This window comes from Gekko japonicus, unplaced genomic scaffold (assembly GCF_001447785.1).
Source record: "Gekko japonicus isolate JY-2015 unplaced genomic scaffold, Gekko_japonicus_V1.1 scaffold136, whole genome shotgun sequence".
In the NCBI taxonomy this organism is placed as follows: domain Eukaryota; kingdom Metazoa; phylum Chordata; class Lepidosauria; order Squamata; family Gekkonidae; genus Gekko; species Gekko japonicus.
Genome location: NW_015177012.1, coordinates 427,035 through 444,355, shown reverse-complemented (window position 1 = coordinate 444,355; position 17,321 = coordinate 427,035). Strand labels below are relative to the sequence as shown.

Genomic DNA, 17,321 nt, shown 5'->3' with positions numbered 1-17,321 from the left:
GCAACCCTAGAGTCGGATTCGACTGGCTTTCGAGCAAGGGAAACCTTTACCTTTTAAGGTGCTACTGGACTCGAATCTGGTATCTGAGCATGGGAGTGCTGATTGTCTCGAAAGCATATAGCCCCAAAGTTTTGCTGGTCTCTAAGGTGCTACTGGATTTGAATCTGGTGTCTGATAAATGGAGCTCTGATTCTTGAAAGAGGAGGCGGTTGAGAAGGAGAAGAAGAGGGGAGGACAAGGATGATGAGAAAGAAGAGGATGAGGAAGAGGAAGAAGAGTTGGTTTTATACCCCGCCCTTCACTACCTGAAGGAGTCTCGGAGCAGCTTACAATTCTGCCCCTTCCTCTTCCCACAACAGACACCCTGTGAGGTAGGTGGGGCTGAGAGAGCTCTGAGAGAACTGTGACTCACCCAAGGTCACCCAGCTGGCTTCATGTGGAGGAGTGGGGAATCGGATTAGAGTTCTGCTGCTCTTAACCGCTACACCAAACTGGCTCTCAGAAAATTTTGTTAACCTCTAAGGCGCTTCAGAGGACGGCGGAAGACCGGAAGGCCTAGCATGATCTGGTCCATGGGGTTGTGAAGAGTCAGACTCGACTGTGCGACTGAACAACAACAACAAAAGGCGCTACTGGACTGGAATCTAGGTTCTTGCTAGGGCCTTCTAGAGCCTGCACTGTAATGATTCCATTTTTGGTGTGTGTGTTTCTTTAAATGTTTAGTTTGACTGCAGTAATATGAGAAGAGTGATAGAGGAAGACAAGTGTGATGTGACTGGCTGATGACTGTGAATGTGGGAGGAGGTGTGTCTATGAGAAGATTCTGTGTGTGAAGTTTGAAGAGAGAGCACAGCCTGTGTGACTATGGGAATTTTTGAATCTATTCTGTGTGAATAAGACAAACAGTTTAGTCTGTGTGAATATGAGTTTTGAGTCTATTCTGTGTGAATAAGACAAAGAGTTCAGCCTGTGTGGCTATATATATGAGAGAGATTAGACTGTCTACGCCTGTCAGAGTGGAGTTTTGGGAGTCTGACTGTTTGTGACACCAAGCTTTGCCAGTTACATTTACAAGTTCCTTTCATCAGCAAAAGTTCAAAATAACTAGAAACCTATTTTGCTCTTTATTAAATAAATCATTTTTTGTTTAAACTTATCCCAGAAATCAGAATAGTCCTTCCTCGGGGCCACATAGTCCTCTGAAGTGCCCAGACCCTGGGTCATTCTACCAAAATAGAGATTTGGATTTTTTAATTCCTGGTGGCAGCAAAAATCTACCAAATTCATGTACACAGAATGTGTTTTAAAGGAGAAACAGTCTCCCCAATAAGCGAGGACGCCACATGCACTTCTACCAAGTCTATGCACCCACTGCCTGGGGTAATAGCTCATTACCACATAGCCAGGATTTTTATGAGAACACATTTGAGGAGAGAACTGCCGGCCGCCTCGCTAAAGTAGTTTGCAAACATTTGCTGCGTGTCCAGCCTGTAATGGATTCCTGGAATCCAGACCCAAACAGACAGAGCTGTTATCTAAAGTGCCCATCAGCTATCCAATTCCAGACACAAGATAACGCCTCCCCCCACTGTCTTCCCCCCAGACACACACACACACTTAATGTCATTTCCAGCCACTAATTCCAACCAAAGTCAACATAGAGAGGGGACAAAGAGAGCGAAGCAGTCGCTTTTGTTATCTCTGAAATTCAAGCGCCAGGTAGTAAAATGTGGTCCAAGGGGCACCCGTGACAAACGCACACATACACACACCTCTTCCCCTATCAATGTGCATATGCAACCATCACAACAAGCAAGGTGGGCAAGAGGACAACATATATTGCTCCTGTGGTGCCCCCTGCTGGCAACCAGAAGAGTTACAAGGAGGCAAATCCTGCGGAGCCAGACTGGTGTACTTGGGGTGGCCCTCCAGGTGGGGCCGGGTCTGGAGATCTCCTCCCCAGTTGGGATTTAAAGCAGCTTCGAACGTCATTCTCCCCTTCTGAATTTCCTCACAACAACCCTGTGAGGTAGGCCAGGCTGAGAGTTTGAGAGTAGAAGCCCAGCGTCCTAGTCCACCACTCTGTCTGCTACACCACACTGGCACAGATTCGCTGATTAAAACAGGGGCTAGCTGGGATCAGCTTGGTATAGTGGTTAAGAGCGAACTCTAATCTGGGACTACCGGGTTTGATTACCCACTCCTCCACATGCAGCTGCTGGTGTGACCTTGGGTCAGTGACAAGTTCTTTCAGAGCTGTTCTCTCAAGAGCAGTTCTCGGGAGACTTCTCTCTGCTCACAGGGTGTCTGTTGTGGGGAGGGGAAGGGAGAGGAGATTGTAAGCCACTCTGAGACTCCTTCGGGTAGTGAAAGGCGGGGTATAAATCCAACCCCTTCTTCTCTTCTTCTTCTGATCCCAAGATTGGGAGAAAAAAATCGAGGGTTGTCGATTCCCCTCCACCAGGTCAGTAGATATACTCATAGGTAACCTCATCTGCAGACAGGGCTGCTTGCTTTGTGTCATTCTTCCACTGCTGTTTGAACCAGGACTTTCAAAGGCCCTGAGTGAACAGCACACTGCTGGGCCCCTGACATTTTGGGGCGATTCAAACACCATGACCCAGTTTCTGGTGTCCCTTTGTGCATAACCGAGTTGCGGCCGGGAACCGGGAACCTAAATTTAGCCTCTTCCACACCTTTTGACCCTCTCCCCAGGTGTCAGTTATGAGTTAGCCTACTTAGACTATTGTCACTTCGCTGCAAAGGGATGACACAGCTGCCACCGATCAATGGATTTTTAGCTCGGAGGTGAACTCTTCACCGCCAGCTCGTCCCATCCAGCCGGCTTCAATCCCCTCCCCTCCCCGGCAAACGCCATTTAAAAATCTTTATTTGCCGGATGGAGAAGTGCGAGATGAAGGCAGTCATTGTCGCTCAGAGAGCGGGCCAGTTGGTCATCCGTAACCACCTCTGTGGGCTGAAAGAAATGGCAAGCGGATTTATATTGCACCCACTGAGACCTTAACTACAGGGAAAAAAGGGTTATCCGTGATGTCAGCGTTCATTGTGAGCCTCCATTAAAAACTTCACAGTACGTTTTTTTAAAAAATGGGAAAGCAATTCCATCGACATATGACGCTGGCTTTTCTTTTGATCGAGAAGCATTAGCTCGCTGAAAAAGCTACGAGGATCTATCGACGTCCATAAAAAGAATCTAAGAACATTCCCCAAAATGAATAGAGGCCGGCAGCCAAAAAAGCGAAAAGTTCATAAAGCAGGGTATGATCTCAGCACTCTCGGTGAGGGGGAGACCAATACGATGATTGTCTTCACCGCTGCAGAAAGCAGACATCCGAGACAAGACTGGCCGGCTAGCGACATTGTGGAGGAGGCAAAATTTGAACAGGGGACATAGCCAAGGCTCCCTCTAAGCTGTGGAGTCTTGTGAGCAAAAATTCTACTCTGTGAACTGCTGGCATTACAGTGGTGAGGGAGCGATTCGGCTGCTGCATAAATCCGGTTGCTCTGGAGCCCTCCTTCCTGAGCTAAGACGAATATGTGTGAGCTGGAGGATAAAAAAACTGTGAGCTAGCTCACACTAACTCACCTTAAGAGGGAACACCAGACATAGCACGTGAGACCTCACCGTTCTCGGCTGAGGCGGGAACAAAGTCTTATGCACCCATTAACCCAGGATGCCTGGAACTGAACCCAGGACTTTCTGCAAGCAAAGCACATGTCACCAATAGAGCCACCCTTCACCTATCATGTTGTGGAGCCTCTGATCCAAGAGGCATGGCCCAACGTCTTGTACTCCACAGCAGAGGATTCTGGGAATGCATGGACTCTAATCTGGGAGAACTGGGTTTGATTCCCCGCTCCTCCACATGCGGCTGCTGGTGTGACCTTGGGTCAATCATAAGTTCTTACAGAGCTGTTCTCTCAAGGGCAGTTCTCGAGAGAGCTCTCTCAGCCCCACCTACCTCACAGGGTGTCTGTTGTGGGGGAGGGGAAAGGGAAGGAGATTGTAAACTGCTCTGAGACTCTGTTAGGTAGCGAAGGGCAGGATATAAATCCAATCTCTTCTTCTTCCTCTTCTTCTGGGGCAGTGATTTGGAGTGGTCAGTTTTGGCCTGGAGAGGGCATCAATGCCCTCTTAGAACATGGCACGGACAGAAGCCAGGCCTCAACAAAACCTACCGTTCTAGCCAACCGAAACCACATCCTCCAAGTTACATAGTCCTCATTCATGGAAGTCAGCTGACCGCAACCAAAGACCTGTTATCTCATTTCCTTGTTTTCCATCCAATCGATCACTCGTGGCTACCTTTATTCCGATAACTGACTTGTCAACAACTTTTTCTTCTTCTTCTGGTGGCAGCTGCAGGGGATCTATCACGGCATCGTGGGCGGCCTTCCTCCACTCGGGAATCAATATTTGTTTGTGCCCATTATCATGTTGCCGCCGCGGCTGTCGGAGTCACGGGAACTTCTCGTCTCTTCTTAGTCACCCTTCCGCCGACCCAAAGCCCGACTCCCCTCCGTTCAAGAAGCTTCAAGGGCCCCACCAGTAGGAGGGATTCCAAAAATTCTCCTCATCCGAACTTCGCCTTGGGATTCTGGAGCGCCAGATGACCTGAGCCCTGACCCGGAGGGACCACGCTAGCCCAATCTCATCCGATCTCGGAAGCTAAGCAGGGTCAGCACAGATTAATCCTTGAATGGCACACCACCAAGGAAATGTAGGGTTGCTATGCAGAGGCAACCAATGGCAAACCACCTCTGAACATCTCTTATCTGGGCCTGGATGGCCCACGCTAGCCTTATCTCGTCAGATCTCAGAAGCTAAGCAGGGTCGGCTCTGATTCGTACTTGGATGGGAGACCACCAAGGAAGCCCAGGGTTGCTACGCAGAGGCAGGAAATGGCAAACTACCTCTCAGTGACCCTTGACTCGAAAACCCCACGACAGGGTCACCATAAATTGGTTGAGACCTGGAGGCATTTCTACCACGACTACCAATTTACCTGAGGTGGAATCCCATTTATTCCATTTTACTGGTAATCATACACCAATACATTCCTCCAGCACAAAGGGAAGAAAAACACAGGGGTTCCATGTTGGAAAACATGCCTTACATTGGAGTAACACCCAGCGCACAGGTAACACTAAGATCTTGCATCCGAAGTGGAATTAAACATTCCCTACAGTTCCACTCTTGATTCCCTCTCAATTTGATGTATCTAATTACTTAAAATATTTCTATCCCGCCTTACCTCCACAGACTCAAGGAAACTAAATTTTAGCTCACATTTGCTCACTTCATTTATACCCCCGCCTTTCTCTCCGATGGAGACCCAAAGCCGCTTATATCATTCTCTGCTCTGCCATTTTATCCTCACAACAACCCTGTGAGGTAGGTATGGCTGAGAGAGACAGTAAACTATCAAGAGAGAAAGAGAAAACCCTCCAAGCACGGGCAGAGGAAACCAACACGCAGCCCTCAGTCAACAATTGCTCAGAGATTAACCGTGCCATCTTAAACCAAGTTACACGCTCCTAAACCCATTCACTTTAGCGGACTTAAAAGGGCATAATTCTGCTTAGAATAGCTTTGTAAAACAGCTGCTTGGAACAAGGCCTGATAGGGGTAATTTCCTCAGCAATCTACAACCCTCCACCCCCACCCCCCAATTCCCAGGATCGTAAAAAGAGACCATGCGTACCAGATTCCAGAAAAGTGGGTTGAAGGCAATGAAGAATACAGCGACCCCGAAAATCGAGTCCGTCACGTCCACATAACTGAGGAGAAAAGCCATGGCCGAGAAATCAACCTGAAACAGGTAACCAGAGTCAGTCAGATGCCCAAATAATACAACCATTTGAATCCTCCATATATATTCACTTCTTCTGTAGTCCGTCTTTCTCACCTGGACCCTAGGGGGATTACAGAATTAGATAAAGATGCAATAAAAGCAATGCAATGCAAACCCGTTCTTGTGTATCTCAGAGACCACAAAAGAATAAAAAGTTCCGGTTACATTGTGAATTGTTTTTACCATTGGCATCTGCCAGATCTGTACCACAGAAGTCCCACTCGGCAGAGAATGCCATACTTCCAGTCGGGAAATTTACAAAATCACAGGACTACAAGACAAAACCAGCATCTTCAAGTAGGCCATGGGTGGGAAGAGGCTAGGAAGCAATCAGGATAGGCAGCCAGGAAGCAGTTGGGAAGCCAGGAAGCAGCCACCATACCTGCATGCAGTTCCAGCTAAAAATATTAGTGCTGAATTTTGTCATATACGTTTTTTTTGTTAATTTCCAGGAGCCAATTTTGGTTGGAAACCAAGATAAACAAATTTTTTTAAGAGCTTGACCAAGACATATTTGCTGACAGCGAAGTCTGAATACTAGATTGTTGAGGAACAAGACAGCAATTTTGGTGGAATTTCAATTTCTAGCTGTTAGCCACTGTTAAAAAAACAGGATATGATCAAGGTGGAACCTGACGCAGATCCAGCCGTGCTTGTCTTAGAAAGAGTCACATATGACAGATACATTCATTTAAAATATATATAGATTGACTCTCCCCACCCCCAAGTGATCTTCTCCAGGGAGAGGGCAGTCTATAAATCGAGTCAATCAAGAACTACTGGCCATGATAGTTTAACATAACTACCCTCAAAATCTCCCAGTATTTGCCAAGGCAACAATTATTTAGATAATTATACCTCGTTTTTGTTCCTGATGGAGACTCAGGCTGGCTTGAAACCGCATCCCTTCCTCCTCTATTATATTCTCAGAACAACAGCCCTGAGAGGTAGGTTCGCTGAGAGAGTGACTGGCCCATGGTCGCCCACTGAGCTTCCACAGCAAAGCAGGGATTCGAACCTGGGTCTCTCTGATCCTAGTCCAACGCTCTAACCCAAGGGTCCGCAACCTTTGAGAATGTAGGTACCTTTGGAATTCTGACAAAGGGCGGTAAGCACAACTACAAGATGGCTGCCACGGGAGGCGGAGCCAATGACAAAATGGCTGCTGCAGGAGGCAGCATCACACGTACAGATGAAGCACAGGTCCAGGGGAAAAGAGGCGTAATTTTAAAAATACACAGTCAACCAGACATCCAAAGCACTGCTGGGGCAAGAACCTGGCTCCTCCCCCTTTCCGAGAACACCTGGTGGGCACCAGAAAGTGTTCCGGCAGGCCCATGGGTGCCCACGGGCACCACGTTGGGGAACCCCTGCTCTAACCACTACACACCTTCCTCCCATAGCATCCCTGTTGGGCCTATTCCGAGTGGCACCTGAGGGACTGTTTCCCCCCCACTTTTCAGTACAAAAGACTGGTTTGTCAAGAGCTCCGACAGGCATCCTTGGCCGGCTAAAAAAACAACAACAAATCACAGTGACCGCATCATCGATAATAACAACAACTGTTCTCTTATGTCCTCTCCGAAGCTAACCTAGATCTTTACAGGCAGTAGATTGGATTGAAAACTCCGGGGGGGGGGGGGGGGTGTTGGATGTCATGCTAAGTACTGCATAAGAGAAGGCACTCACAGACTCTTCCCGAGTCTGGGCCTATATAACTGGGGAAGTGGACTATGTTTTTGTTTTTATTTTATTTTTTTTAAAAAAAAACTATTTTCTTTCCTCCGGGAAAGTCAGTTCTAAAACAAAATTTCGCAATCCATTTTTTTTTTTGCATTATTGATGGTATTTATCGAAAAAGAGGAGGAGGAAGAGATTGGATTTATACCCCGCCCTTCACTCGCCGTCTCAGAGCGGCTTACAAACTCCTTCCCCTTCCCCTCCCCACAACTGACACCCTGTGAGGTAGGCGGGGCTGAGAGAGCTCTTTCAAGAACTGCCCTTGAGAGAACAGCTCTGACAGAACTATGGCTTGCCCAAGGTCATCCAGCAGCTGCAAGTGGAGGAGCTGCAAACCCGGTTCTCCCAGATTAGAGTCTGTGCTCTTAACCACGACACGACATTTTGACTTCATTTATACCCTGGCCTGTCTCCCCAGTCGGGACCAAAGCGGCTTATCCCATTCTCCTGTCCTCCATTTTATCCTCACAACAAACCTGTGAGGTAGGTTAGGCTGAGACAGTACGACTGGCCCAAGGTCTCCCAGGGAGTTTCTGTGGCAGAGCGGAAATGTGAATCCGGTTCTCCCGGATCCTAATCTGAAACTCCAGCTGCCCAAATCCGAGCTACGAAAGAGTGCTGAGTGACCTTGGACCGGTCCCACAATCTCGGCCTATCCCACCTCACAGGGTTGTCATAAGACTAAAATGGAGGCGAGGAGATCAATATAAGCCGCTTTGGGTCCCTATTTGTGGAGAAATCAAATGACGGCTGATGATAAATTAAACAGGAACTAAGGAGTCAAACCCCCCTCCCGCACACACATACACTGCTGCTAAAAGCAGGGGTCCCAAACTTTTCGAAAGCAGGTGGGACCAGGAGACGCTTTCGGCCATTGAGGCTTCTGACTGGCCACTGGAGATTTGATTGGTTGCACGGATTTTTAAAAAACGCTGGTCTGGCAGCAGCTGCCACCACAGCACAAGGCTCTTCTCTGTGTGACTGAAAGTAGGCTGCGGAAGCCATTTTGTCTCTGTCTCCCCCTGCTACAGCAGCCATTTTGTGCCTGCGCCCACCACAGCTGTGTCAGGGCTCCAGAGCAAACTAATTGATGCAGCCGCCAAATCGCTCGCTCCCAACTTTCATGCCAGTCGCTCACAAAGTAGAATTTTTCCTCACAAGACTCCACGGCTTAGAGGGAGCCTTGACTGGGAGCCCTGCGCCAAAGGAACAAATTCGCAATGTAGAGTTTTCGTCTTCTCTGGATCGTCTTAACGCAGCCGCGGTGACCCCTGCAGAAGAGCGCATCGATCTGGAAGTGACTGGCGTGGTTCTTGGAACCCCGTAATGAGCACAGAACGCATCAGCTACGCTTCTTGAGAACGGACTTGGCCCGTTTGGAGAGCAGGTATACCAGCTTCTGCTACGGTGCTCGGTTCAAACTTCCCCGCAAGGGCTTGGGCGCCGCTTCCTCCTGAGCGAGATCTGTCGGGAAGGCCTTGTTCCAGGTGCCGCGAGCGTCAGAGCTCAGGTGGGCGGCAAGCAGAGAGGGGGGCCTTTCTCAGTATTCATCGGGAATTACCTCTCCGAAGCCGTTCACCTTGCACCAAGCTTATCTAGGCTTTAGGAGCCGAACAAAATCTTTGCGTCACACCGAGGTTTCGGCATGATGTTTTCTGGCCCGCTTTTATCCAACTGTTGTTCGCACAGTTTATATGTAACACTGGTATGCGCTCAGCACTCTGTCTGCCTTAACAGACTAACCTTAGGAGACTCAGTTAGCACTTATGACATACACAGACACACAGATATGTTAAGTGCCATTGATGATTCTAATCACAGTAACTGAAATCAATCATGAACATATATTCAGATATTCGGGTTGCGGTGGCTCAAGTGGTTAAGACGCTGAACTGCAGGCTGTGGAAGGTCAGTAGTTCAGCAGTTCGAGACCCAGGGTGCCGCAAGACGGAGTGAGCTCCCGTCTCTAGTTCCAGCTCCTGCCAACCTAGCAGTTCAAAAGCAAGAAATTGCAAGTAGATAAATAGGTACCACTTTGGTGGGAAGGTAACAGCGTTCCATGCGCCTTGGTCTTTAGTCATGCCGGCCACATGACTACGGAAACGTCTTCGGACAGCGCTGGCTCTTCGGCTTTGAAACGGAAATGAGCACTGCAACCCTAGAGTCGGATTCGACTGGCTTTCCAGCAAGGGAACCTTTACCTTTACCTTATTCAGATAATCACTTTGGTTCATTGCTTAAATGCATCCTGGGAAAAATACTAAATGCTGACAGGCAGTAACTGACCAGCTGTAACTACGCATGTTCCTGATGTCAGCTCACTTGCGTTAGATGGAGAATATACTGCACGGTGTACCCATATCTCTTACATTAAGATACTTTTTGTTAGCTTCACAGCCTGAAAAGAAGGCCTATTGCTTAGCTGGAGGAGGTATATTTTTGCCTGAGAAAATCCAGCCCATGGGTTGGAGCCCAATCAGAATGGTGTGACGGATATGTGACAAAGTTTGATGGAACCAACAGTTATGATTTATTTCTAACTGTCATAGGGGGTATAAAACCTTATGTCTCCCACTGTAACCTTAGGGAGAGCTGTGGGGTTCAAAATCTTGTTGAGCCCGTGCTTCCCTCCTTTATTAATAAAGTTTTATTTTAGTCCGGATTCCACTCTACAAGACTGCCGAGTGCTTTCTCAAATTGGGCTGGGGAAGCACAAACCGTGACGGAGTTTCTGTCTCACACTACCCACAGTGCCTTCCTCTGATTAACAAATGGTAGACACTAATGGTAGACACGGCCCTTCTTCACCCAAAGAGTAGTGCCTTCCTCACCCAAAGAGTAGTGCCTTCCTCACCCAAAGAGTAGTGCCTTCCTCACCCAGAGAGTAGTGCCTTCCTCACCCAGAGAGTAGTGCCTTCCTCACCCAGAGAGTAGTGCCTTCCTCTGATTAACTAATGGTAGACACTAATGGTAGACACGGTCTTTCTTCACCCAAAGAGTGATTAACACTTGGAATTCACTGCCACAGGAGGTGGTGGCGGCTACAAGCATGGACGGCTTCAAAAGGGAATTAGATAAGCATATGGAGCAGAGGTCCATCAGTGGCTATTAGCCACAAGGTATAGATAGGGGCTCTGGGGCAAGGGATGCTCTGTCTCCTTGGTGCTTGGGGGGGGGGGGTCAACAGGGGGATGGCTTCTAATGTCCTGGCCCCACTGGTGGACCTCCTGATGGCACCTGGTATTTCTGGCCACTGTGTGACACAGAGTGTTGGACTGGATGGGCCTTTGGCCTGATCCCACATTGGCGTCTCTTATGTTCTTAAGGAAGTTTTTAGGCTGCCAGCTCTGGACTGGGAAATTCCAGGAGATTTGGAGGTGGATCCTGCAGGGGGCAGGGCTTGAGGAGGGGAAGGGCCTCAGCACGGTATACTGCTATACCGTCTGCCCTCCAAAGCAGCCGTTTTCTCCAGGGGAGCTGATCTCTGCGGTCTGGAGATCAGTTGTAATTCTGGGAGATCTCCAGGCCTCACCTGGAGGCTGGCAACCCTAGAAGTTTCAGTTGGACCCCTGCCCAGGATGGTGACTGGTGGGCAGCAGTAAACTGAGGCAAGTGGTCCATGGCCTCTATTACGCAGCCTGCTTCATCAGCAGCACGAAGTGCATTTTCAGACGGCACATATAAATAGATAGTGTAAGGCAGTACAGATAGTACAATAGAATGGTTCAGGAAGGCATGTTTATATTGTAGTCTATGGCATGCTTCATTATACATATTATCTTGCTCTCACTACATTGTTTTCTACTTTTGCAAGACCTATCGTGGCTGATAACGTCGAAAAGCAGTTCTGATTCCTGAAATCCTAATCCTGTTGCATTGTTTATTGGATCACTCACACTCTTTGTGTATTCATGCGCTTGAGAAGCAAAGCACAGAACGGCCAACAAGGGCCATTAGACCGTCCATGGGACCGTGGTCACAACTTCTCAGACTGAATTTTAAATGACAGAGGAGAAACGCCTCCCACAGAGCTTTGAGCATATTCAGACTGCAGCCGAAATGAAATCAATCAGGCCAAATGAACACAGAAATCATCTGGACCGCATTTTATCGGACCTCAAGAGCTGCATGCACATGGGAAGGATTAAGAACATAAGAACATAAGAACATCAGAAGAGTCCTGATGGATCAGACCAGTGAGGGTCCATCTAGTCCAGCATCTCATCTCACACAGTGGCCAGCCACTTTCTCTGGAGGGTCAACAATAGGGCAGAGAGGCTGAGGCCTTCCCCTGATCAGAACATCAGAAGAGCCCTGCATTCCCAGGCCCCCCGGGGGGGGGGGGGAAACCCCCGCCCCAGAGGCCCATTACCCGCCACCAGCGGATCGGGCCCCGGGGCGAATCCCACCCCCAAAGCACACGACGTGCCCGACGACAGCACGTCACCCGGAAGTGACGCAGTCGCGTCAGGCGCATTGGGGGCAGGGCCACAGTCATCTGAGGGAAAACCCTACGGTTTTCTGGGTGACGTGGCTGCGGCGAGCGCATGCTTTGCGTGTGTGCACTCCCGGAGCGGTGCTGGAGTCCCCCGCTGTACATACAGCGGGGACTTGGCAACCCTAGCCCTGCAGGCTCAGACCATTAGTCCATCTAGTCCAGCCTCCTGCCTCACACAGGGGCCAACCAGTTCCTCTGGAGGGCCAACAACAGGGCAGAGAGGCCGAGGTCTTTTCCTGGTAAAAACCTCAGAAGAGCCCTGCTGGGTCAGACCAGTGAGGGTCCCTCTAGCCAAGCATCCCACCTCACACAGTGGCCAGGCAATTCCTCTGGAGGGCCAACAACAGGGCAGAGAGGTCGAGGCCTTCATAAGACCGTAAGTAGAGCCCTGCTGGATCAGATCAGTGGTCCACCTAGTCCAGCATCCTGTCTCACACAGAGGCCAACCAGTTCCTCTCGAGGGCCAACAACAGGGCCTAAGAGGCTGAGGCCTTCCCCTGAGGTTGCCTCCTGGCTCTGGGATTCGGAAGCTTTAGGGCCTCTGAACGTGGAGGTTCCCCTCAGTCACCATGGCTAGCAGGCATTGGTAGACTTATCCTCCATGAATCTTTTTAATCCCCTTTTGAAGCTGTTTATTCCTGTGGCCATGGCTACATCCTCTGGCAACGAATTTCCACATTTTTAGTCACTCTCTGTTTTGCATTTATCCCTCCTGAGAAGAATTTCAGAGGCACGACCACGGTCAACAGAGCTTCCACACAGGAGTTTTGTGCACACTCTCCTAGGTCCGCCACCATCTCCCTCACCTTTCATTTCCATGCGGCACCTCCGAGAGGCTTTTGATATATATATATTTTTAAATTAGCCATTATTATAGTGCTATGTCAATTACCAACACTAAAGAAGCATCCAAATCCCAGAATGCCGTTTGATAATGCAGTGGGGGGAAAACAGCATCGGGGCAATTAATGGAAGGTAAATGGCACTGACACAAGCGGTACCTTTGAAAAGGTATACTCTCCCATTGACATCCCATGGCAAAGCCCTGAGACCAGGGGTCCCCTAGCTTTTTGACCCTGTAGGCTCCTTCGGAATTCTGTCACAGCATGGTGGGCGGAGCCAAAGAAACGGCTTCCATAAAATGGCTGCCACAAAAAGCGGAGCCACCGAGCCAGCCACAAAATGGGTGCCACTTTCAGTCACACAGTGATTATTCTTGTGCTGTAGAGACAGCCGCCGCCAAAACAATGTTTTTAGAATCTGCACTGACAATCAACTTTCCAGCAGCCGTCAGAAGCATTGCTGGGCAAGAGGCAGGCTCCAGGAAAGAAGAAAAGAAGGAGAAGAGATTGGATTTATACAAAGGGATCATTTCCTGCAGGAGCGCACAGGAGCAGTAAAGAGCTCAGGGGGCGGGCACATGCAACAAGCCCCACCCCCTGCTCCCAGCAGCCCTCAGTCAGAGCAAGAAGCAGCCAGGTACATTGCAGAGCCCCCCCAGCCCAAAACAGTCCAGTGGCACCTTTAAGACCAAGTTTTATTCAGTCACAAGCTCTCCCTCCTCTGTGAGGACAGATCTGCATGTCCCCCCCCCCACAATAGCCAGCAATCCAAAACAGTCCAGTGGCGCCTGAGTGGTGGGTGTTGCCTTCTGACACACTTCCAGTGATGTCAGGATGTGGCATATGCAAGTAAGTCATGCTAATGAGTTATGCTAATGAGCTCCTGCACCTCTTTTTCTGCTAAATGACCACTGTTTATACCCCACCCTTCACTCGGAGTCTCAGAGCAGCTTACAAACTCCTTTCCTTTCCCCTCCCCACAACAGACGCCCTATGAGGTAGGTGGGGCTGAGAGAGCTCTGACTGAGAACTGCTCTTGAGAGAACAGCTCTGAGAGAGCTTGTGGCTGACCCAAGGTCACCCAGCTGACTGCATGTGAAGGAGGAGTGGGGAATCAAACCCGGTTCTCCCAGATTAGAGTTTGTGTTCTTAACCACTACCTCAAACTGGCCACAGTGCCCACGGTTACCCAGCTCCAACTATAGTAAAGGTAAAGGTTTCTCTTGCTGGAAAGCCAGTCGAATCCGACTCTGGGGGCGGTGCTCATCTCCATTTCCAAGCCGAAGAGCCAGCACTGTCCAAAGACATTTCCGTGGTCATGTGGCTGGCATGACACATGGAACGCTGTTACCTTCCCACCAAAGTAGTACCTATTTATGTACTTGCAGTTCGCAAACGACCAGAAGAACTTCCCTCTTAAAACCATGAGAGCTGAAAACTTTGCTTAATGAAAAACTGTTTCAAAATGTCAATCTGGACAGCTCAAGGTTGCTTGAACAGAAAAATTCACAGTGGAAACACAGCAGGATACAGGGAGGAAGATATATTGAACAGATTCGAGTTGCGTGAAATATAATTTGCGTTATTTCTCTGCTTTTTTTGTACCCAATCACCAGCTTCAGGAAATCACAGCTACCCAGTTATCCTTTCCCGCACCCATACTTTGAAGGATCTGTTCCACCAACCCTCGTTATACATTCTGTTATATATAAAAAAAAGAGAAAAAAAAAAATGGGGGGGGGGGGGAGATAGAATTTCTAACTATACCTAGAAATTCCTAAGATTTGTGCCAACGCAACTGGGCACAGCGTTCTTTTTCATTCACCGATTTCCAGCATCAAGACTACCACCGGGAAAGAAACTGCCTAGCGTAAGACCTACAGTTGCCAACTTCTGCTTGGGAAATTCCTGGGGATTTGGGGGTGGAGCCGGGGGAGGGCAGGGCTTGGGGAGGGGAGGGACCTCAGCAGGGTATAATGCCCTACAATCCACCCTCCAAGGCTGACATTCAGGGGGACTGTTTTGGGTACTCTGGAGCTCAGTTAGTAATCCAGGGGGACTCCAGGCTCTGCCTGGAGGTTGGCAAACCCTATTTTCTCAAATGACTTGACTCCGCCGTCACCGACCGTGAGGGAATAGAGTCCACAGAACGATGTTGACTTGCCCAGTGAATTCTTTAGGAACCAGTCATGGAAATACTATTCTCATGAGTGGTATTTTCATTTTAATAATGCATCAGCACGTTTTGTTCTGGGTCGAAATAACCTCGGCGGGGCTTCAGTGCGGAGGCTGCAAGCACGGGATGGAGAGCAGCCAGCCTTAAATTTCACAGGGAGGGAGAAAAAGGGGATCCTCAGATCTGAGCGCGTGGGTGGAGCTGTCTACGGAGACACGCCCCTGTGTTGCACGTCGGAATGCAGGACCTAACTTCGGCTCCCGACACATGTCTGTTTAAGGAAGAGTATCAAAATGTGCGGGCTGCGGTGGCTCAAGTGGTTAAGACGCTGAACTGCAGACTGGAAGGTCGGTAGTTCAGCAGTTCGAGACCCGAGTGCCACGTGGCGGAGTGAGCTCCCATCTCTGGCCCCAGCTCCTGCCAACCGAGCAGTTCAAAAGCAAGAAATTGCAAGTAGATAAATAGGTACCATGCGCCTCAGAGTCTAGTCATGCTGGCCACATGACGATGGAAACGTCTTTGGACAGCGCTGGCTCTTCGGCTTGGAAACGGTGATGAGCACCGCGACCCATCTGATCATGCCGGGGAGTAACTGCGCGGCGGCTCACAGGATCTGTATGATCCCACCGCTGTGTGTCTATCTTGGTGCGGCTTTCAAAAGCCGCACTTTGCCCGCGCTCCCCCCCCCCCGTGTGGCAGGGACCAAAGTGGTGTTATCAGCTGTTTAGGAGCTGCGGTGGCTCAAGTGGTTAAGACGCTGAACTGCAGGCTGTGGAAGGTCAGTAGTTCAGCAGTTCAAGACCCGGGTGCCGCATGATGGAGTGAGCTCCCGTCTCTGGCCTCAGCTCCTGCCAACCTAGCAGTTCGAAAGCAAGAAATTGCAAGTAGATAAATAGGTACCGCTTCAGTGGGAAGGTCACAGCGTTCCATGCGCCTTGGCATCTAGTCATGCCGGCCACATGACCACAGAAACGTCTTCGGACAGCGCTGGCTCTTCGGCTTGGAAACAGTGATGTGCACCGTGACCCTAGTGTCAGATTCGACTGGCTTTCAAGCAAGGGAAACCTTTAACCTTTACCTATCAAAATGTGGAGGTGGAGGCTAAGGTGCAGACCACCCTGACTGGAAACATTCCCCCCTCCAAAAAAAATCCTTCCCTTAGGAAATCCTCTTCTAAACATATATTTGCAAAACAATAAATAAATGCAGATATCTACCTTACTATAATCCACATTACCCAGTCCTCCACAGCAGTCCAGAGAATGTGGCGGCTGATACATTCACACGTGCAGATTAATAATACTAAATTTAAAAATGGGCTGTTCCCCAAATTTAAAGGGGAGGGGGTGGAATAGCGACCCCCGCCCCCCCACCTTCTCCCCACCCCCTGGCTGGCGTAATGCAACTTGCATACAGCAAACAGCAAATGCCACTTCCGGATTACTTCTCGGAGCAAAGGCTGTGTGCAGGCATGCTGGGAAATGTAGTCCATTAGACCCTTTTCTTTTTCAGTGCTTGCAGTGGTCTAGAAAGGCGAACTGCAAGGTCCGGACGACAACGAGAGGGTTAATTCGTTGAGTTGGAAACCCACCCCACCCCAAAAAAAGAGCCCTGTTTAGAAACGGATCGCCCCTGGGAGAAGCCTTTCCGCCTCTTTTCACGGCGTGCACCAGAGGGCAGTCCATTCACACGTGACGCAGGGATCCGCTTGCAGATGCGTGTTCTCAGCGTGCAAGCCTTCTTCAGCTGGGAAACTATATGCACCTGAAAACCCCGGGAGGGGAAAAGGTTTCTCTGGGTGGCTGCAAATTGTTTTGCTCGTGCCTATAAATAAAAATCCCGTGCACACGTTAAAGGGCAGCGAACCCGGGTTTTCCAGCAAGGGTCCACTTAATGGGGGATTGAAACTGGGGCTGCCAGGTCTGGAGATCAATTGTTTTAGCGGGAGATGTCCAGGCACTACCTGAAGGGTGGCAACCCTAATTTAAGCCCACCCCGACCTGAGTCGCCAACCTCCAGGTGGGGCCTGGAGTTCTCCCGGAATTACAGTTTATCTCCAGATTAGAGAAGAATGGCAGATTCTATGGTATATAATAGATTCTAGGTGAAATCCACTCCAAAACCTCCAGGAATTTCCCAAGTCAGAGTTGGCAACTGTACGCCAACTTCAGGAAACATCTGTTTGCTGT

General features: G+C 49.4%; 1 protein-coding gene across 3 annotated transcripts in view; it reads right to left on the bottom strand.

The window, feature by feature from the left end:
• The window catches only part of PEMT (phosphatidylethanolamine N-methyltransferase), a 109,638-nt gene extending 93,171 nt beyond the window's left edge, over positions 1–16,467 (bottom strand). For all 3 annotated transcript variants that reach the window (XM_015427643.1, XM_015427644.1, XM_015427645.1), the window contains exons 1-2: positions 16,350–16,467; positions 5,727–5,834 (exon numbers count right to left, since the gene is read on the bottom strand). In XM_015427643.1, the coding sequence (XP_015283129.1) occupies positions 5,727–5,834; positions 16,350–16,412 (171 nt within the window). In that variant the 5' untranslated portion in view covers positions 16,413–16,467. The remainder of the gene's footprint in view (positions 1–5,726; positions 5,835–16,349) is intronic.
• Positions 16,468–17,321: the final 854 nt, after the last annotated feature.